The sequence below is a fragment of the Cervus elaphus genome, chromosome 7, assembly GCF_910594005.1.
Source record: "Cervus elaphus chromosome 7, mCerEla1.1, whole genome shotgun sequence".
NCBI lineage: Eukaryota > Metazoa > Chordata > Mammalia > Artiodactyla > Cervidae > Cervus > Cervus elaphus.
This window is the reverse complement of record NC_057821.1, coordinates 8809597-8831290: the sequence shown is the minus strand read 5'-3', so window position 1 is coordinate 8831290 and position 21694 is coordinate 8809597. Positions and strand designations below refer to the sequence as shown.

The 21694-nt window shown below is 47.8% G+C and overlaps 2 protein-coding genes across 5 annotated transcripts; one reads left to right on the top strand and one right to left on the bottom strand.

The window, feature by feature from the left end:
- Positions 1 to 333: 333 nt before the first annotated feature.
- On the bottom strand, positions 334 to 5215 carry RPS18 (ribosomal protein S18). 2 transcript variants are annotated; one of them, XM_043907137.1, is made up of 6 exons: positions 5208 to 5215; positions 4209 to 4307; positions 955 to 1041; positions 770 to 871; positions 567 to 658; positions 334 to 447 (listed from the first exon to the last, which is right to left on the bottom strand). In XM_043907137.1, exons 1-6 carry the CDS (start codon positions 5208 to 5210, stop codon positions 372 to 374), a joined length of 459 nt encoding a protein of 152 aa, XP_043763072.1. In that variant the 5' UTR covers positions 5211 to 5215; the 3' UTR covers positions 334 to 371. The 2 variants fall into 2 exon arrangements, with proteins under 2 accessions (XP_043763072.1, XP_043763071.1); XM_043907136.1 differs by lacking the exon at positions 5208 to 5215 and adding an exon at positions 4779 to 4877.
- VPS52 (VPS52 subunit of GARP complex) lies at positions 4979 to 20637 on the top strand. 3 transcript variants are annotated; one of them, XM_043907130.1, is made up of 20 exons: positions 4979 to 5280; positions 6077 to 6161; positions 6314 to 6366; positions 6545 to 6620; positions 6814 to 6881; positions 7172 to 7347; positions 7948 to 8098; positions 8390 to 8490; positions 8563 to 8695; positions 8826 to 8883; positions 9242 to 9375; positions 9803 to 9958; positions 10419 to 10537; positions 10792 to 10915; positions 11198 to 11293; positions 11383 to 11490; positions 11714 to 11779; positions 19270 to 19381; positions 19599 to 19717; positions 19920 to 20637. In XM_043907130.1, exons 1-20 carry the CDS (start codon positions 5191 to 5193, stop codon positions 20064 to 20066), a joined length of 2172 nt encoding a protein of 723 aa, XP_043763065.1. In that variant the 5' UTR covers positions 4979 to 5190; the 3' UTR covers positions 20067 to 20637. The 3 variants fall into 3 exon arrangements, with proteins under 3 accessions (XP_043763065.1, XP_043763067.1, XP_043763066.1); XM_043907132.1 differs by lacking the exons at positions 4979 to 5280; positions 6314 to 6366 and having other exon boundaries at positions 6146 to 6161; XM_043907131.1 differs by lacking the exons at positions 4979 to 5280; positions 6077 to 6161 and having other exon boundaries at positions 6321 to 6366; positions 6810 to 6881.
- The last annotated feature ends 1057 nt before the right edge of the window (positions 20638 to 21694 follow it).

Here is a 21694-nt window from a genome sequence, read left to right as displayed (position 1 = left end):
ATCAAGACCAAGAGTGTTGGGAGTTCCCTAGAATATATGTCAACGCAGGGGACACAGATCCCACCCCAGGTCCCGGAACTCCGCATGCCCTAGGGCAACTGAGCCTGGGGAGCACCACTACCGGCTGCGGAGCCTTGCTCTGCAATGAGCAGCCATGCTCACAGCTAGAGAGAACCTGAGCGCAGCAAATGGAACAGAAAGACCAAGACAAGGTCTGGGCAGCTGAGTGGGGACATCAAGCAAGTGTGAAAAGTGACCAACAGGGCCCAGTATGAAAGTATATTCCCTGTTAGAGTTTCCAGAAAAACGCAAAGAACCACAAGAAGGAAGCCATAACTGCATAAACTATTTATTAACACAACGCCCACACATTATTTCTTCTTGGACACACCCACAGTGCGACCACGGCGTCCTGTGGTCTTGGTGTGCTGGCCTCGGACGCGAAGTCTGCAAGAAGTAAAGACAAAGGTGACAGGTTACTCAGCACACAAAGCAAAGCTCTGGGAAAAGACAGGGCCTGAGAGGGCCCTGGGAGTTTAAGGACAGACAAACACGCCCCCACTCACCCCCAGAAGTGGCGCAGCCCCCTGTGGGCCCGAATCTTCTTCAGTCGCTCCAGGTCTTCACGGAGTTTGTTGTCTAGACCGTTGGCCAGGACCTGCACAGACGGGAGACAGTTGAGGGATGACTGTTCTACGCCCTGGTCTCCTAGGGCCAGTCCCAACCAGACACCCTGCTTTTCTCTAAGCTCTCCCGTCTCCACACACACCTGGCTGTATTTTCCGTCCTTCACGTCCTTCTGTCTATTTAAGAACCAGTCTGGGATCTTGTATTGGCGTGGATTCTGCATAATGGTGATCACACGTTCCACCTGGCAGGCAGGACAAGGGTCAGGTCCAGACAGCCCCCATCTCCAAGCAGGCCCAATCCCAGCCCCTCCTCCCCTGTCCTCACCTCATCCTCGGTGAGCTCTCCTGCCCTCTTGGTGAGGTCGATGTCTGCTTTCCTCAACACCACATGAGCATATCTTCGCCCCACACCCTGAAGAGAGGTTTTAGAGTTGTGTGTCTGAACTTTTGTGTTTCCTCTATAGACCCATGATTCAAAAAGCACACAAAGGTAGGGTCCAAAATAACTTACACTCTTCCAGATACAAAGCCTGATCATTAAAGGGAAAAAAAAGTTTTGATACCCCCTGAAAGCTGCAGCACCCAAGAGTGGCACCTTCTGATTTCTACACTGGAGATAAAATTGATGCCTCTCAGAGTCAGCGGAGCACCAAGGCAGCAAGATCAAGGTTCTCTGAATTAACGGTTAAGGGTGTTTAATTTAATGGTTAACGGGTGGCATTGTCAGTTGCTCCCGTCCAAGGGCCACAGGCCCTTTGGGCAAGTCACTGCATCCCTATGATCAAAATAAACACTGAAGCCAGTGGCATCCTATCACCACCAACGCTGTTACTCCTTGCCACCTGAACTCACGAGCCAAACAGATTTGCAAAGTGAAAGACTGTGCTGGGTTGAGTAGTGTTCCACCAAATTTCTGTTCACCTGGAACCTCAAAACATGGCTTTGGTTAGAAATAGTTAAATTCAATGACTGGTATTCTCATAAAAGGAGAGGACACAGACAGGCAAGAAGGCCATGTGATAAGGTGAGACACTAGAGTGATGCAGCTGCCAAGACAAGGAAACCAAGGATGTTTGGCATACAGAACTGAGAGATTAAGTTTCTGTTGTTTTAAGCCAACAAATCTGTCACAAAGGTCCCAGGAAATTGGATTTCCTCTCTGAAAGAAAGTGACCCAGAGGTCAAATTACCAGATTGATTGAGATGAGACGAAGATATGTGTCTCAGAACCTAAGCATTTACAGGCGGTACGTCTGAGACTCACTGTAAAATACAAGCAGGTAGAGAAAAGTAAAGATAAAACAAGATTCTAGTTTTTAGCAAGATGATACATTGAGTGTTGTTCAGGCACCCAGTAGTGTCCAGCTCTTTGTGACCCTGTGGGCTGTAGCACACTAGGCCTCCCTGTCCCCCATCTCCCAGAATCTGCCCAACTCCATGTACACTGCATCGGTGATGCTGTCCAGCCATCTCACCTCTGATGCCCTCTTCTTCTGTCCTCAATCTTTCCCAGCATCAGATGACCAAAATACTGGAGCTTCAACATCAGTCCTTCCAGTGAATATTCAGAGTTGACCTCCCTTAAGATTTACTGGTTTGATCTCCCTGCTGTCCAAGGATTTTTCAGGAGTCCCTTGGATACATCAACAGGGGGCCAATAATTCTCTCCCTCCTACTTTTTAGTGTTTAAAACTTTTGATAAACAGGTTTTTTTAGTTGCTGTCAAGCTTTTTGAAAGCCCTATTTAGATACTGGTTTGCCAATTATGAGAACCAGTGGGTATCGTTCAGTCATCATGACTAATTCCAACCATGTTTCCGAACAATCCAGATGACCAGTTATCATCCTGATTTAGAGGAAGGACCGTCTAACCTTAAGGAGTATTCATAGCAGAAGTGTACAAATGGAAAGAAAAGAAGGGATCATGGCATAGAAAAATCTTGCAGATGTGTTACCTCAGTAAATACCCTTTTCTGCTTATGTCACCTTTGATACCTCACCTTTCCCAATTAACTTTGCTCCTTTAATTTTTTGAGGAATCCCTCCTCCTACTCAGCCACCACCCCCAGCAACTCCCTTCCAATTTCTAAGTATTACTCAACCCCACGTTCCAGATCATTAACAAAAGACCAGGCACCTCTAAGCTTTGGCTGTCTCACCAGAGAAGAGCCAGCAAAAGCTGACTTTCCACACAGTTAGCATCCTACCAACCATGCTCATCTTTTATTTTCACTATCTGACCTAAGATGCTAGCAATCTTTAAAAACAGAACGAGCAACCTCAGAGATACAGCAGGCTCAGTTCCAGACCACACCCAACAACACTGAAAAATAAAGAGAGCTACATGGTATTTTGGTTTCCCAGCACATGTAGTTACATAATCTATTAAGTGAGCAACAGCCTCTTAAGAAAACCTATACATACCTTAATCAAGATACTTTATTACTATCAAGTACTAACCATCATCTGAACTTTAAGCAAGTCTAAATCTTCTTGCAGTAGTAACAAAGGTCACTGATCACATATAACAAATACACCAGTGAAAACTTTTAAAGTATTTCATCAAAATATGACACACACACCATGTGAGCAAATGTTGAAAAAGTGTCGTAAGAGCTGCCACAAAAAAACACATTATCTGCAAAGCTCCATAAAATGAGGTGAGCCTGCACATTATTTTTCACCGCCTTACTAGTTTCACAGAAAAAGATGAAACGTACTATTTAAGAATGAAAGCTGTGCTCCTTGAATTACAGAATGAAAAAGTAAATGTGACAAAGAAATCTCACGAAGAAAAGCTGATGAGGATTTGCTGTTTTAAACCAACTATTTGTAAAATACTTATCATAATGTCTTCTGGGGATTCTAAGCAAGAAAGGCCTATCCTTGGCTCCAAGAAGTGTAAACATACTGGCAGAACACGTACTCAGTCATTTCCACAATTAAAAAATCTTTTTAAAGGATAACATCCCCGTCTGGAAGGCTGGGAGTTTATTAGGTTGGTTAAGGGAGATATCCAAGCTTGCATTCACTGACATAGTAACTATAGGTTTCTTCATACTTGGAATCTCTTGGCATTTCTACTCACCCTTCAAATGGTACTTTGAAGGTACTTACCCAACTTCCCCATTTCCTAGGTGAAATCTCTTGGTTTGACCTGAGACTACTCTTTGGCTTTTCTCACTTACTTTTTGGGACAAATGGGGCAAGGGGTTAAGAGGACTAGTCGCTCTCTTAATCATTCTTTTTTTTTAACCTAGCAGACAAGGCGATCTGGTTGGGACTCCCCTCACCTTGCCTCACTTTCGGCTCAGATGTTAACAACTCAAGTTCCATCTATAGTTTCTAGTCTTTACCCTGCCTGTGTGTTAGTCGCTCAGTCGTGTCTGATTCTGTACGACCCCATGGACTGTTGCCCCTCCAAGCTCCTCTGTCCATGGAATTCTCCAGGCAAGAATACTGGAGATTCTCCAGGGGATCTTCCCAACCCCAAGGATCAAACCCTGGTCTCCCATATTGCAGGCAGATTCTATACCGCCTGAGCCACCAATGAAGCCATCAGTCCTTACCCTCCTTTACCTTAATTGCAGTGATGGCAAAGGCAATTTTCCGCCGCCCATCAATGTTGGTGTTGAGTACTCGCAAGATGTGCTGGAACTTCTCAGGAATTACTAGAGACTGAGAGAGATTGAGGGAGAAATCAGACACAGTGAACTAGTATCAAACCGTAACCTCAAACACGAACGCTAAGCTTGTCACACAGGGAGCAAGAAACCCCCATCAGGTCTTCACCACAGAACAAACTTCTGAGTTCTGCAGACAACAGGAACATGAGAAGTGTTCAGGCCTGGGAAAACGCAACCTCGAAGAAGAAGCGTGTCTTCTGCCCTTTCCCCAAGTACACTCTCAGTGGCGGAGACCGAGGTCCCCACACCCGTCCAAAGCGTTCTAGTGCCCGGGGAGGTACTTCCTCCGGCCCCAGTCCCCAGAACTGGATGTCTTTAGTCGTCCTTTTCCAGAAGCGCGATCCGAGGCTCCACCCAGAAAGTTGCAGGCCCCCAAGACAGGACATTTTCAACCCTCTGACAGCAAGACCTTCCCTGCCCCGGTCCCGATGTCGCTAGATCCCCGCAAGGATTCCACTCTTACCATGGCGGCGGCCCCAGCGGCGGCGTGTAGGCCTCCAGTGGAAGAGAAAACGGAAGTGACGTAACAGACTTATATTGCTACCAGGCGGAAAGGGCGGGGCTATCTGCGCAAGGAGCTTCCGGAAACTTCAAGATTCTGAATCTGGCGCCACGACTTCCGGTGCGTGCGTTCTTTACTGTTCGTAAAGGTCTTGTGTGTGCGAGCAACAAAGGTTCCGGTTTGAAGATTGTGCTTAAGAATTTCACTTGTCATTTGCACTTGGGTGAAGCGGTTACAGCTGAAACAGGAAGACTGCAGGCAAACAAATATCTGGAAGCGATTTCGCGCTGTGCAAGACACTCCAGGGCCTGTAGTGCCATTCCGGGGAAAAGATTCGCCTGACTGACAGCTGCCGGAAGTGAGGCTGCGCGGAATGGCCGCCGCTGCGACCATGGCGGCAGCTGCTCGCGAGCTGGTGTTGCGGGCCGGGGCTTCAGATATGGAGGAGGAGGAGGGCCCGCTGGTGAGAAGCAGGGCTGTTTCTCCTTCAGAGTCTTGTCCAGTCTCCTCACGTCAGGAAGGCCTGGGCTGGGTGTAGGCACAAGGGTGGGAACTCGCAGCTGCCAGTGATGCTACCCGGCTTGGCTCTCCAAACGCCTCCTTGGGATCCGACCTGAACCTGAGCGGGGGTCAGCATGGCCGAGACTCTGGCTCTGGGGCCACAATTTCAGTTAACTTCCAGATGTTTGGGCAGAGTAGAGAAGCAGTATAAAGTCTAGGAACATGGCTTCTGGAACCAGATTGCTTGGGCTCTAATTAAAGCCCTGCCACGTATCCTCTGTGTGACTTCGGGCAAGTTTAACTTGTCTCTCTATACCCTTATTTCCACACCTATAAGGAGAAAAAAACTAAGACCTACTATATATGTTGTGGGTTAGGATTGGGTGAGTGAATATATGTAATATGGCACCTGGCAGGTAGGAAACTTGGGGCGCCCCAGAAGGATGGTGATAGAACATTTAAGGTAGCAGCAGTCTAGAGATCCTAAATTCACCTTCAAGTTCTACTCTGCCCTCTGCATCTCCTAATTTTTCTCATTTGGTTACCTTCACCTTTCGTGGGTTGCCTGTTCTCCTTGTCCCATTCCCTATCCATTAGCCCCAATTAGACTGAGACAATATGGAACTTCTGACATTTTGTGAACTCAGTATTTACCTGTGATTCCCCAGTGAAAGTCCCTCTTCTCCACTCGAAGCATTGGTGACTATTCCATTATATTCTGTTCTCCTTCCCTTTCCCATTAACCTGTTCCTCTCCAGGGGGGTGGTCCAGGTCTTCAGGAACCATTGCAGATTGGAGAGTTGGACATCACCTCTGATGAATTCATCCTGGATGAAGTGGATGGTAAGTGATGGCAGGAGGTGGGGGGTATGTGGTCCTGTAACCTGAGAGGCTGAGCTCTGCAAGTACTAAGGCAGGGACTGGTGTGCGGATGTTCAGTGTGGAGACAGAGCTGTAGAACTAGCTGAACCTTTGTGATGAACTTCTATTTGCAGTTCACATTCAGGCGAATCTGGAGGATGAGTTAGTAAAGGAAGCTCTTAAAACGGTGAGGCTTTCCAGCGTACTAATCTGCCCCTCCATGAACCCTCCCCTTAAAGGAAAGAAGAAAGTCCTTTGCGCTCCTAGTATGACCCTGGTGTCTTTTTCTCTAGTCCTTCATTGACTTTGTTCCAGTGTCCCTTCACTGACTTCCTCCTGACCCTCTCACGTTTTTGTTCTCCCAGGGTGTGGATCTTCGTCACTATTCAAAGCAGGTTGAGCTGGAGCTACAGCAGATTGAGCAGAAATCCATTCGGGATTGTATCCTCCAGCAGAGGAGAGGGGTGCTGTTATTAAAATGGGCATTTTGTGGGGGTATGGTGCTGACAGCCCAGCCGGGGCTGCCATATTCTCTCTGAGGTTTCTGTCACCTCAGGGAGAAATTGGAGAGGTCCTACGGAAGTCTGAGAATCTCCATTTCCACAGTGAGGCCCCTTGACTTGTTGTGAGTCAGATATCCAAGAGAGTGAGAACATAGCATCTCTGCACAATCAGATCACAGCCTGCGATGCTGTCCTTGAGGTTAGTAACCATGCCGTGGGACCCCTCATGTCCCTAAGCGCAGATCATGGTCTTTAGGACCATTCTTTAAGCCATCTGCCTCGGGCAGGGACAGTTAGAGACGTTTTCAGGGTGATCTCAGCAGCCTTTTCTATTGTTGCTGCCATGACTAACATTGTTATTTGCCTTTGGGGTACCTCTTTCCTTATCATCCACTATTCTCATAGTTTGATAAGTATTAGAGACTTTACCTAGAAACTTGTCCTCTACCAATCTTATGGCTATTCAGCAGCACTTCTGCCTTCTCCCAGCGCATGGAGCAGATGTTGGGAGCTTTTCAGAGTGATCTCAGCTCCATCAGCTCTGAGATCCGGACACTGCAGGAACAGTCAGGAGCCATGAACATTCGACTGCGGAACCGTCAGGCTGTCCGGGGGAAACTTGGGGAGCTTGTTGATGGTCTCGTGGTGCCCTCTGCTCTGGTCACGTGAGTCACTAGTTTGAAGGGTCCTAATGTCATAGCTAACTCATTGGAAAAGATCCTGCTGCTGGGAAAGATTGAAGGCAGAAGACAGAGGATGAGATGGTTGGATGGTATCACAGATTCAGTGGATATGAACTTGGGCAAACTCCAGGAGATAGTGAGGGACAGGGAGGCCTGGCGTGGTGCAAGCCGTGGGGTTGCAAAGAGTTGGACATGACTGAGTGACTGAATAACAAAGGACAACAGCATCATAGAAAGTGGATAGGCTGGCGTCACCTACCCTCCGTAACCACATGGGGCTCCTGGCTCCAGGTTATCACACACTTTCCAGAAAATGATGGGTAGCTGACAGCTCTTTCTTACCCTGACTCAGGCTTTAAGCAATAGGAATCATCTGGGGTTGGGCATTGAGGAGGGGTTTAAGGCTGATGGGGGTGATGGAGGTATGTGCATCCAGGAACAGAAAATTGTGCATGTCTTCTGACCCTATGATGCAGTGTACGAAGGGAGAGGAGACAGAAGCTGGATGCCAGGGGTATGGTGTAGAGTCTCGGGGTGTCTGGGTCTCCCTCCTCACTCATCCCACCCCTCCCTGCTCCCCAGGGCAATTTTGGAGGCACCAGTCACAGAGCCCCGGTTCTTGGAGCAGCTGCAGGAGCTGGATGCTAAGGCAGCTGCGGTCCGGGAGCAGGAGGCTAGAGGCACAGCGGCCTGTGCAGATGTCCGGGGTGTGCTTGACCGCCTCCGAGTCAAGGTGGGAAGTGGGGGTGGATACCCTAGAAATGACTCGAACCAGCCTCCCTTAGATCTCTACCCTGGATTGCTCTGGCAAAGCTCACTGTAGCCCACCCCAAAGAACTTCTTGCCTTTACGTAGCAGGGCTCATCCTCACATCTCTGGGTTCCTCTGAAAGTCTAAACAGATATCAAAGAGGTGTTCTCTACTTTTGCTCCTCCAATAGTCAACATTCGTTCCTTCCCTCGGTGCTTCCCAGGCAGTGAGAAGGCTGCAGCTTCATGCCCTGTGTTTGGTCCCCCACGTCTAGGCCGTGACAAAGATCCGAGAGTTCATCCTTCAGAAGATTTATTCCTTCAGAAAGCCAATGACCAACTATCAGATCCCACAGACAGCCCTGCTGAAATACAGGTCGCCACCCAGAGAAAGGGCGGGTGTCCTGGGGGGCTGGCTGGGAGACTGACTGGTCCCTGGCTCCTCCAGGTTTTTCTATCAGTTCCTGCTGGGCAACGAACGAGCCACTGCGAAGGAAATCAGGGACGAGTACGTGGAGACGCTGAGCAAGATATATCTGTCTTACTATCGCTCTTACCTGGGGCGGCTCATGAAGGTGCAGGTGAGCCTCTAGAAGGAGAGGTGCTCTGGGCGCCTGAGCTGGGAGGAGGGACTTCTTCTTTTGTTGTACATCTTTTTAAGTTGTGCATTGGGAAGAAATAGTTCCTAGTTCTCTCTCTTCTTTTATCTAGTATGAGGAAGTCGCTGAGAAGGATGACCTAATGGGCGTGGAAGATACAGCCAAGAAAGATATCCTGGAGCTGAGGGGCGCTCCTGCTGGGCCTGGAGAGGGAAGGGCTTCTAGCTCCAAGGCCCTGCTGCTTACCTTTTTCTGTGGGACCAAAACTTGGAGAATGAGATCAAGGCGGGGGCCTCCTTCCTCAGAAAAATGCACAGATCATCCTAACACTGAGTTTTGCATATGATGTCAGGGAGCGTAGAGTCTCCCTGAAGCCCATTCACAGATGTCAGGTGAAGTGGGGCCCCAAGACTGGGGAGGAGGGACCCCGAGGCCATGTCTGGCTGCTGGGGGCCCCTGGAGGTCCTGGGTCTTTGATCTTCCATCACAGTTGTGATCTGACTGTTTTCCTTGACTCTGACCCTTCACGATTCTTCTCAAAGCCGTCCCTCCGCAGCAGGAACACCATCTTCACCCTGGGGACCCGGGGCTCTGTCATCTCCCCTGCTGAACTGGAAGCCCCCATCCTTGTGCCCCACACTGCCCAGCGGGGCGAGCAGAGGGTAGGAGGGAGAGCCAGCCTCAGCCTCGGGGCGGGGCTCTGAGGACAGAGCTCAGGACAGAGCTTCCTGGGTGCAGGCCCCGGGGGAGTCCCCATCTCCAGTTGCCCCCGTGCTCTGCGATGAGAAGAGGGTTGGACCATTGACTCGGGGTGTTACAGAGGGTGATAGATCATTAGGCAGGTGTGGCGGTAAAGGCAGGAGCAGCAACAGCCGGCGGGGGTGGGCTCTTTTCGTGTAGCGCTCCCCCCACCCCGCCCCTGCCCTTCAGTTCCTGTTCAGGAAGCTCTTTCACAGCCTGAACGAGGGTTAGATGGGGAGGGTCTTCTGAGCTACCGGTTCCCAGTTGAGCTGATGTTCCAGCCATGTCCACGGAGAGCCAGGACTGGGGTCCACCCGTCTGTGTCTCTTCCTACCTCTCCCATCCTAGTATCCTTTCGAGGCCCTCTTCCGCAGCCAGCACTACGCCCTCCTCGACAACTCCTGCCGTGAATACCTCTTCATCTGTGAGTTCTTTGTGGTGTCTGGCCCGGCTGCCCACGACCTGTTCCACGCTGTCATGGGCCGCACTCTCAGCATGACCCAGGTGAGCTCCCTTGCTCCTGGGCTGCTCGGCCCTGTCCCCCGTCCTCAGCACTGCAGTGAGGTCACAGCCCTGGGGCACTGACACCAGGATCCCCTCGTTTTAGAACGCATGAGCTCATTCTCACTGTGTGACTCCCCACAAAACCATCAAAGCCTGGGGTCCCTGAGGCCCCCCTCCTTGTGATTCACACCCAGGCAATAGCACCCGAACACTCAGGGGCTCTTAAACCTTGGTTCCTGGCCCTGAATTCTGCTGTGATGGGCTTGTGATCATAGATTAGGTGAGCAAGGCTGCAGGACATCGTGAGTGGCTGGTGGACAGGAAAGGGGGAGCATTTTCCATTTAGATCTCTCCCTGCACCCCCAAGTGTCACGTCCCCAAAGGAGCACATGCATTTGTCCTTGGTCACTGGGAAAGAGACACTTCAGTCCTCTGCCTGTTTCTAAATCCTAAACCACAGAAACACCTGGAGTCTTACCTCGTTGACTGTTACGATGCCATTGCTGTTTTCCTCTGCATCCACATCGTCCTCCGGTTCCGCAACATCACAGCCAAGAGGGACGTTCCTGCTCTGGACAGGTCTCTGAGTTCTGGTCCTTGATGCCCCGCTGGTCTTCAGGTCTTGGTCCTGCACAAGCCTGCCCGGATCCGTGGGCTCCCCCGATGTGAATTGTTGACCCTGGCCCCATTTGTCTGCCTGGAGGCGGCACTGCTGTTTCCAGACTCCCCTCTCACACCCACTCCCGCCTGCACTGGTGGCCACCCCTCCATCAGGTTTCTCCCGCCCCGCCGTGAGATCCCTCGCCAGGTCTCTGATTCTGAACGCGCCGCAGGTACTGGGAGCAGGTGCTCGCCTTGTTGTGGCCGCGGTTCGAGCTGATCCTGGAGATGAACGTGCAGAGCGTCCGCAGCACTGACCCTCAGCGCCTCGGCGGGCTGGACACTCGGCCTCACTACGTGAGTGCGGGCAGGGGTGATGGGGGCTGCTGAAAGGCGGGGTGGAAGCCCCACTGTGTGGTCACTCGGCCTTGGGGCTGTCTCTGGGCCTGGCTGGACATGTGGCCACCCTATGTGGGGGCGCCCTGGGAGTGTGGGCTGGGCGCTGTGGCGGGAGGGCCTGGAGGCGGGGATCACCCGGAGGCTGGTTGGCCAGCTTCGAGGGGGTCGGGAGGAGAGGGAGGGTTTGTGGGTTGAGCCAGGGGCTTGGCGTGAGTTTTCGTCCCGCCTTCCTACTCCCAGATCACGCGCCGATATGCAGAATTCTCCTCGGCTCTTGTCAGCATCAATCAGACGATTCCCAACGAACGGACCATGCAGCTGCTGGGCCAGCTCCAGGTGCGGGGGTGCAGGAGGGGCCCCCTGTCGCCCGGGGCCGAAGTGTGGAGGGGCGACCTGTCACCCCCTCCTTGCGGTCTTTTTTTCAGGTGGAGGTGGAGAATTTTGTCCTCCGGGTGGCAGCTGAGTTCTCCTCGAGGAAGGAGCAGCTTGTGTTTCTGATCAACAACTACGACATGATGCTGGGAGTGCTGATGGTACCAGAAGCCCCTTCCCCCGTTGCCCTCCCCCAAGACCTCGGGTCCCCCCTCTGCCCCCTTTCCTCCACGAGTGCAGAGATCATGTTGGCCTTGTCAAGTGTTTTCTTCCTGGAGTCTGACATGGTGTCCGGCTCCATATGGTGAATGTGGAAGGTCAGGGATATTCTGACATGAAGGGCAGCTTCTCCCCAAACTTGAGTTTCCCCTCCGTCTTCCTCAGGAGCGGGCGGCTGATGACAGCAAAGAGGTTGAAAGTTTCCAGCAGCTGCTCAACGCTCGGACACAGGTAGGGGTGTGGGGAGAGGGCAGTCTTTGGCTGCCCTGCGTCTCTGGCGCGGTGCTCCTGCTTCTCTTGTTGCCGCACACGGGCCCTAGAGCGCAGGGCTCGGTACTTCTGGCTCGAGGGCTTAGTTGCCCCGTCGCGTGTAGATCCTTAGTTCCCCAGCCAGGGACTGAACCCACGTCCCCTGCACTGGAAGGTGGATTCTTAACCGCTAGACCACCAGGGAAGTCACGTGTGTGCTGTTTAGTTCAGTGAGTGTGTGCACGCATGCTTGCAGTGGCAGCCGACTCCAGGTACACGGAAGTGGAATTGTAACACAACCCGTGATTCACAGCATGTTGTCATTACTGGTCTGTTTTATTTTCTTTTTTGTTTTTAATGATCCAGACATCCACAGAGCTACCACACGCCTTGGCAATAACTAACATCAAAGTCTGAATTCTCCCTCAGCCCCTCTCTGTCTCTCACATACAGGCGCTTATTGACCTCAATGTTGTGTTTGTCATGCCCTGGCCATAGGGACTAATAGAGCTATAGGGAATTCCCTGGCAGTCCAGTGGTTGGGACTCTTGGCTTCCACTGCAGGGGATATGGGTTCGATCCCTGGTTGGGAAACTAAGATCCTGCAGCACCAAAAAAGAAAGAAAAAAAAAAAACTGTATGCCAAAACAGTAACTATTCAGTTTTGGTTTTGAGCACTGTAGTAACAGAATCGCAGGATTATTTCACGCATAATTTTTCTAGTATTGTCCTGTTATGACATGAGGCTGTAGCTCATTATTTTTAAAGTTAATTAAGTTAGTTACTTATATTAATTTGGGGCTGTGTTGGTCTTTGGTGCTCTGCGTGGGCTTTTTCTAGGTGTGGCGAACGGGGCTTCTCTCTCGTTCTGAGCGGAGCACAGGCTCTCAGGCGAGTGTGCTCAGTAGTTAAGGCTCTCAGACTTAGTTGCCCTGCTGTATGTGGGATCTTCCGGGACCAGGGATCTACATTTACTTAGGAGTAATTACTAAGAATAATACATGGAATTACTAGAAATAATGACCTCATTCCCCCCCCCCTAATTATTTGGACTTTATTCTTTTAGAATTTGTCTTTTAAATGAACTGTTAAATGTTATCTTTTCAAAAGGAAATTTACTTGTTTGAACTGATATATAAAGTGCTGTTGATTTTTGTATATGGATTATATAGCCAGCCACTTCCTAAGTTATTTCTAATAATCCTTCTGGAGATGTGTGTTCCTGTGTAGGCATTCATAATCTCTGAATTGTGACAGTTTCAGTTCTTCCTATTTTATTCCTATGTCTTTATTCTCTTACTGCACCGGCTGGTACCTCCAGTTTAAAGCTGAATGGTTGAATAGAAGGGTGACAGTGAGAACCCTTACCTTTTCTTAATTTTTAAAAAATATTTATTTATTTATTTGGCTGTGCCATGTCTTAGTTGAGGCATGTGGGATTGTTTTTTTCTTTTTAGTTGTGGCATGTGGGATCTGGTTCTTTGACCAAGGATGGAACCCAGGCCCCCTGCCTTAGCCACTGGACCACCACGGAAGTCCCTTCCTAACTTTAAAACAAATGCTTTCATCCTTTCCCCCTTAAGAGTACTGTTATTGTAGGTTTTTTTTTTTTAATAGATATCCTTTATCAGGTAAAGAACACTTTTTTCAATCCCTAGTATTCCAGGAGTTACTGTTGTTTTTTAAATCATGAATGGGTATTGAATTTTTAATCAGGGATGTATGCTTTTTCTGCAGTTGTTGAGGTAATCATATATTTAATTTAAAAAAATTAGGACTTTGGGATTAACAGATATACAGAACTATGTATAAAATAGATAAACAACAAGGATCTACTGTATAGCACAGAGAAATATATTTAATATCTCATATTCTATAAAGGATAAGAATCTATAAAAGAATACATATATATGTATACATGTATATTCATTCAATATACATGTACTCACAACATTGCAGATCAATTATACTTCAATTTTTTAAAAAATCTATCAAGTGGTATATTACATTTGTAGATTTAGAATGTTAAACCATTCTGGATTTGGTCTGATTCATATAGAATTTCTGCTGCTCTCTGCAGAAATGAGATAGGCCTATGATATTCTTTCCTTGTCCTGCCCTTGTTTTGGTACCAAAACAAGGTACCAATGTCGTTTTGGTACCAAAGTCACACTGGATTTGTAGAGGCAGGTGGGAAGGAAGGATTTCTTCATCCTTTTTATTCTTAAAGATTTTGAGATTGAAATGATCTCTTCCTTTATAGTATCTTAGAACTTGCCAGCACAAACATCTAGGAAGATTTAAAACTATGAAATTAGCTCTAAATACTGCTTTTATTGAGTTCTGTGGGTTTGAATATGTAGCATTTTTATTATTCAGTTCAAAGAACTTTTATATTTCAATTATTCTTTAATCCATAAGATTGTTTAGAAGTGTTTTAAAATTTCCAAAAGCCTTTTTGTTATTAATGTTTGACAATTGCATTGTGAATGGAGAATGTGGCCTTTTGGTATTGAAAATTTGAGATTTTTTTTTAGATTTGCTTTGGCCTAGGATATGATCAGCTTTTGAAAATGATCCATATGTGTTTGAGAAGACTATATGTTCTTTGATTGTCAGGTGTGGGAATCAAGCTCTTTAATTATTATTTACATCACTTACATCTGTACTGATTTTTTTTTGTCAATAGTTGAGAGAGATGTTTTGAAATTCATAAGTTTATCACTTTTTCACTGTAGTTTTATCAGATCTTGTTTTATGTAGTTGCAGCTTATTTTATCTAAATTCTCAAAAGTTTAGAATCATATGATCTTACTTCTGACTTGAAGCATTTGCCAGTATATAATGACCCATTTTAGCCCTAATAACTTTCTTTTAAAGCTATTATATTTTATATTAACATAGCTCTTCCAGCTTTATTTTAGTTAATATTTGATTAATTTATTTCCACTTTTTAAAAAATTTCCAATTTTTTACTTTACTTTCTTTTTTTTTTTTTACTTTGCTTTCTTTTTACTTTCCTTTTCATATTTTCACATTTTAAGTCTTTTAAAAATAGCAATAGCTGGAATTTTAAAAATCCAATTGAATGATCTCTGCCCTTTTTCTTTTTTTTAAATGTTTATTGTGATTAATGTGACAGTTCTACTTTTTTCAGCCATCTTTAGTTTTCTGTTTGTCTTGTGTCTTTTTTCTTGCCTTTGTTTTTCTTATCACTTTTTTTCTGTCTCTAATTGTTTGGATTTTGTACTCCATTCTTTTGGAATTTGCCCTTTAAATTTTACCTCATATATTTAGCTTAACATCTAAACTTAATTTTTAACCCCTGTCTCAAGTAATACATGGACTTTTAAACATTTAAAATGTTTTAATGCGTCAATCACCCCTCCCTTTCTGCTTTCCCTGCTAATTATTGACCAGCGTTTTTTTCCGTCCTACTTTTGTTTTTTAAATGCCTTTATGTTCTCTACTTTACTTTTCTCTTGGCTGAACCACGTGACTTGTGGGTGCTTAGTTTACCCCCAGGGACTGAACGCACATCCTCTGCAGTGAAAGCACAGAATCCTAACCACTGGGTGGCCAGGAAGCCCCTATATTCCTTTTAAATGTGAAATATTGTCTGTGTTCCCTGTGCTGTATCTTATCTCCTTGTACCTTATTTATTTTGTACATAATAGTTTGTACCTCTTCATTCCCTATCCCTGTCTTGCCCCTTCTCCCGCAGCCAGTGTTTTTTTAAACACTGCTTTCCTCCTATCTTTCTTCTCTCCTGGGATCTGGTCAGTTATAGGTTAAACGTTCCCATTCTGCTCTCTCTGTTTCGTAAAATAAATGTTTAGTTAGATGAGAAGTCCTCACCTGCACAGTTAGGTGACCAGAGGGAATGTCAGCTCTGCCTCCAGAACCGCAGTTTTCTAGACCCTCTGACTCCACAGAGATGTGCTCGGGGAGGCGGAGGACTCTGCTGAGCGCAGCTGAGGCCCTGAGGCTCTCCCGCTGGGGATGGTCCCTGTCCCTTCGGGCGGGCTGCTGCTCTGTACTGTGTGGGAGAGATTACGAGCCAAAGCCCAGCGTGCTCCTTCCTTCTGGTCACTCCTCTGTGGTCAGAACACCCTCTCCTGGCGGTCCAAAAGTCAGGACTCCATGCTTTCACTGCAGAGGCCACAGGTTCGATCCCTGGTGGGGAAACAAAGATCCCACAAGCTGGGCCGCAAGGTCAAAACAAACAAACAAAAACTCACTCTCTTCGGCTGGATAGAGCACTTAAAGAAAGTCCATCCAACTCTAGACCACTGCTGACCCATAGAAATATAGTAGATGCCTCAAATTTTCTAGTGTCCAAATTTTATAGACAAAAAAGAAACAGGTGAAACAAATTTAATATGTTTTACTAAAAGCACTATGTCCAAGATACTGTCATTTCAACATTATTTATCCACAAATAAATGAGTAATGATTCATTTGAAAAGTTTTCCTATGTGAAGTCTCTTAGCCTGGTGTGTATGTTCACAGCACATTTCAGTCTCAATTAGCCTTGTTGTGATCAGTTGTTACATGTGATTCATGGTGACTGTTAGGACAGGTCATCTCTGTTAGTTGAACTTAGCTTTGCATCCACCGCCTTTGCTGCCCACTGTTTAAAGAGTATTGTGGGTTTATTGCATTTAGGCAACTATAATAGGTTGAATTGGGTTGCGTGATCTCTGTCCCAAATCACGTCACAAATAAAGATTCCTTAATTATGGAAAGATCTGTTCTTGGGAATGTCTTCCTCATCTCTGTTAGTTATCTTGCAGCCTTCAGTGGATATAAGTGGATGTTTTGTGGGAAGAATGGAAAAGATTTTATTTGTTATTGATATACCTGGAGAAGGAAATGGCAACCCACTCCAGTATTCTTGCCTGGAAAGTTCCATGGTGGGCTACAGTCCACAGAGTCGCAGAGAGCCAGCCACAACTCAGCAACTGAGCACGTTATTGATATATAGTTGATTTACAATGTTGTGTTAATTTCTGCTGTGCAGCGAAGTGGCTCAGTTACACACATATGTACATTCTTTTTAATATTCCTTTCCATATGGTTTATCCCAGGATATTGGGTAGGACCCCCTGTGATATGCAGTAGGACCTTGTTGTTTGTCCATCCCATTTAATAGTTTGCGTCTCCTAACCGCAAACTCCTAATCCATCCCTCCTCCATCTCCCTCCCCCTTGGCAACCACAGATCTGTTCTCTGTCTGTGAGTCTGTTCCTGTTGTGTAGATAGATTCATTTGTGCCATATTTTAGATTCCACAGAAGATTTTATTTTTAAATATAAGTAGTTTATTTTTAAGTGGAATAAAAGTTCTACCTTCACCTTCCTAGATCTTACTATTTGGGTTGGGGTTTTTTTCTTTCCTTTTTTTTTTCTATTTTAATCCCACCCTTCCATTTTTTTTTTAATATTTATTTGGCTGCATCAGATGTTAGTTGCTTCACACAGGATCTTTCATTGCTGCACACAGACTCTCGTTGTGGCACGTGGGCTTTGGAGGGAGAGGGCTCAGTCGTTGCAGCCCATGGGCTTAGTTCCTCTGAAGCATGTGGGACCTTAGTTCCCTATCCAGGGATCAAACCTGTGTCCACCGGACTACCAAGGAAGTCCCTGGCTTCCACTGTTTTCTATTTGTTTGTTTGCCTTTTCATTTTAACTTTGTGTTTTGGGAAATTTCAAATGTGCGTGCTATGTAGAGGATAGCATGGTGAACCCCCAGGGGCCATCATAGATCTTCAACCAGTAACAGGACAGTTGTTTCATCTGTATCAGAACCCATTGTTCATCCTCCCATCAGTCCCCTAAACCTCAGTGATTTTGCATTAAATTCTGTACATCACTATCACTTCATCTGTGTCAGGATATGTTTTTTTAAACCACAATACTTTATCACACTTTAAAAAAAAAATAGGACTTGGGGCTTTCACTTGAGGTGGCCTGGAAAAAAAAGAATCACTCTCAAAGTAGCTAGTATTCAGGTATCCCCACTTATAAACAGTGGTTCAAGTCAGGATCCATATACAGTCCATACATGCCTCTCTCTCTCTTTTAATTTATTTGGCTCTGCTGGGTCTTAGCTGCAGCGTGTGGGATCTAGTTCCCTGACCAGGGATCCAGGCTGGGCCCCCTGCATTGGGAGTGTGGAGTCTTAACCACGTGACCACCAGGGAAGTCCCCGTATATCTCGCTGATCTATAGATTTCCCTTCTCTCTCCTCCCTATCTCTTCTTTGCAATTTATTTGTGGAAGAAATTGAGTCATTTGTCATGTAGAATGACGTAGAGGCTGGATTTTGCTGACTGCATTGTATAGCGTGCCTCAACTGTTCTTCTTTTCCCATAAATGTGTGATTCAATGGAAAGGCTTGATCAGATTCCAGTTAGATTTTTTTTATAAGGCTGTTTAAGAGGTAGTGGTGTGTACTTCTCTCAGGGCACTTAATGTCTTCTTGGCTTACTTTTTGCCAGTGGTCATCAGTGATCACCGCCTAGACCATTAGGTTTTTAGATCTCTCAATGTCTCAAAAATTTCCATCTCCTTACCTATGCTACATTAGTCATTTCTTCAATTATAAATTCCAATTTGCTCAATCATTTTTCCAGGTATATCTAATCTGCAGTTTAGCCGGCTGACTTTTTTTAAATTAAAAAAAAATTGTTTTCTTCTAAATCATTTCTTTAAAATCCCATTTTGTTTCAAGTCTATCTGTTTCTGAGCTTGGTAATAGGTCATGTCTGCGTCTGTGTCTTTAACTTCTTTTGAACATTTCATACAGAATGTACAACTGCTCTGTATGTGACAGTGTTAATACCAGCAGTCTTGGGTCTAAGCCCACTGCTTATTGTCTATTCTGACTCATGGTCGCCTGCTTGCTTCTGTGACTGGGTATCTTTGAGCTCCTTTCTTGGTCTCAATCAGGGGCAGTCATAGGGGCCTAAATGGGGATCAGGGAGATTTCAGAGAAGACTTGTCTCTGCTTTTGCAGTAGCTGAAAGGTACCATCCACCTGTGTCTACACTGGCACCCCTCAGAGGCTCCCATGAGACCAGGCTCAGCATCTCCACTCACGGCCGCATCAGTTCAGCTTCCTGATAGCAAAGTTGCCCTGACCATTGACTTTCCTGTAGCCCTGCCTCTCCCAGGTGCTCAGGGCCCGCTTCTCTGGTTCTAGCCCTCTGCTCCCAGCTCAATTTTTAAGAATTTAACTAAAAAAAGGTTTTGCGGTTTATTTTATTATTATTATTTTTTTTTTTTGAGAAGGGAGGAGATTTCCGCTACCTCTTGTGAGACCAACAGTGTCTTAAAGTATATGACTTTTCCGGAGGTTAGATGTTCTTATGGGAGTGTTCTAAGGACCGAGTTGGTCTTGATGTCAGAATTGGGAAAAATGTGCCTACCCCAGGAAACTCATCTCTGTATGTGTGTGCGTTCCTACAGGAATTCATTGAAGAGTTGCTGTCTCCCCCCTTTGGGGGCCTGGTGGCATTTGTAAAGGAAGCTGAAGCTTTGATTGAGCGTGGACAAGCGGAACGACTTCGAGGGGAAGAAGGTCTGAGGATGGGGTGGTTGTGGTGGGGTCAGGGGAAAGGTGAATGGAAAAGAAAAATTCAGGGATGCAGATTACATGGGGAGGGTGTCAAGCACGAAAGAGGGGGTCAGGAGAACCCCAGGAAAGAGGGGTTGCAGGGTGAGGATGGCTGTACCTTGGGGAGGACGTAGTGGGATCAGACATCACTTAGCCGTGATCTTTTTCCTCCTCCTCTCAGCCCGGGTTACTCAGCTGATCCGTGGCTTCGGCAGTTCCTGGAAATCGTCGGTGGAGTCTCTGAGTCAGGATGTGATGCGGAGCTTCACCAACTTCAGAAATGGAACCAGCATCATCCAGGTAACCTGCGATTCCCAGTCCCCACTCCCACCCCGCCCCACCACTGGACTGCCCTGTTTTCTCGGGACTTGGAATCATACAAGTGACCCTTGATCTTCAACTACCAACTGTGCCCAAAGTTCTGGCTGAGCCCTAAGCTGACGGCTGTCATCATCCTTAGCATCACCCTGCATCTCATCCCTCCGTGCCTTTCTCTGAGCAGGGAGCTCTGACCCAACTGATCCAGCTCTATCATCGCTTCCACCGGGTGCTGTCTCAGCCGCAGCTGCGAGCCCTCCCTGCTCGGGCCGAGCTCATCAACATCCACCACCTCATGGTGGAACTAAAGAAGCACAAGCCCAACTTCTGATGCACCGGGCCCTGGGGGCCGCCAGCCCTCTCCACGGACTTCTGTGCCCCATCCCATCCCCTTCTTCACCTGGGGCTCCCTGCCAGTTCCCCCCTTGCCTCCTAGGTTCTCACATGCCTCTCTCTGCCTTCATTCCCAGGACCCTGCTTCGTCAGGATAAGCTGGATCCCCTGGGCTTTGGGAATCTCCCTTGTCTCCAGGTTTCCCAGGACCACTTCCTCCTGGGCTTCCAAAATAACCTCTATTATCTTTCCAGTTTTGTCATTCCTCTCTTTACTCCCACCGCCCCATCCCCAAGGCTTTTTACTTCTCCCAGTAAAACCTTCTGGTTCACTCAGCTCTTGTCAGCATGTCATGAGGTGTGAAGCCTGGACTCTTGGAATTGGTGTGGCAGGGGAAGACTGTTTCATAATGGTTGGCTTTTTTTTTTTCCTTCCACTCTAAGTGATTTGTTTTATGTCGCCTTTTGACCTAAGATCTCAGCAACTTGAACACTAATCAGTCCCCTCCTGGCTTGAGAGTTACATCAAGGTCAGTCTGCAGAAAACAATAAATACTTAGTATGATGTAACACTCTTTTCCCGTTTCTTTTCTCCTTCCTCCTGGGGCCTTCAGGTAGCCCCGTCTCTGCTCTGACTGCCTCCAGGCCTGCATCCCTTTCTGGTGGGTGTCCAGAAACTCGGGGCAGACGGTTACCTCTGACCTCCAGTTCCTTCAGGCCAAAGTGGTTGCGTTGGTTTTAGGGTGGGAACTGTTTCAGGAGTAACCAGCCTGGCGGAGGAAGTGACCCTGGTGAAAATAGCAGATGCAGGCCGCCTCGGCTCCCCTAAGGCAGACGCCAGCTCTCCTTGCCTCTGGCCTCCCCAGGTTGACGCTGGGATTGCCTTCTCTCCTTGAGGGTCAGCTCCCTAGCTCCTTCGGTGTGGCCATCACAGCCCTTGCTGCTGCTGCTGCTCGGTCACTTCAGTCGTGTCCGACTCTGTGCGACCCCATAGACAGCAGCCCACCAGGCTCCCATCCCTGGGATTCTCCAGGCAAGAACACTGGAGTGGGTTGTCATTTCCTCCTCCAATGCATGAAAGTGAAAAATGAAAGGGAAGTCGCTCAGTCGTGTCCGACTCTTAGCGACCCGTGGACTGCAGCCTACCAGGCTCCAGCCGTCCATGGGATTTTCCAGGCAAGAGTACTGGAGTGGGTTGCGATTGCCTTCTCCACAGTCCTTGCTGGGGGCTGCAGTTACCACGCACTGGGCCGTGAGCGGGCCAGGTCTGCAGTGTGGCCATCTCATCCCTTCCTGTGTCTCGGCGCTTTCCTGCCGCTGCCCATACGGTCCTGGTTGAACTCAGACTTTAGGCCGAGGAGACGAGGGCGCCTGTAAATGCGAAGGGGGAGGGAGGGGCAGTGCAGTCAGGGGGAGATGGTAACTCGGGGACATCCCCCATCCCCCGGCCTTCTCGTTCCCCCGAGTGGCCACTTGGACCCTCTGGATGCCGGCCCAGCCCGCACGCGGAGGCGGGGAGAATCAGAGTGCAAAGCGCCGGGGCTGGGAGCGAGGACCGCGCTTCGCGGGGTTAAGGCGGAGAGCGCAGCGGATGGGCGGCCGCCTTTTGGGGGTGCCGCCCCGGCTC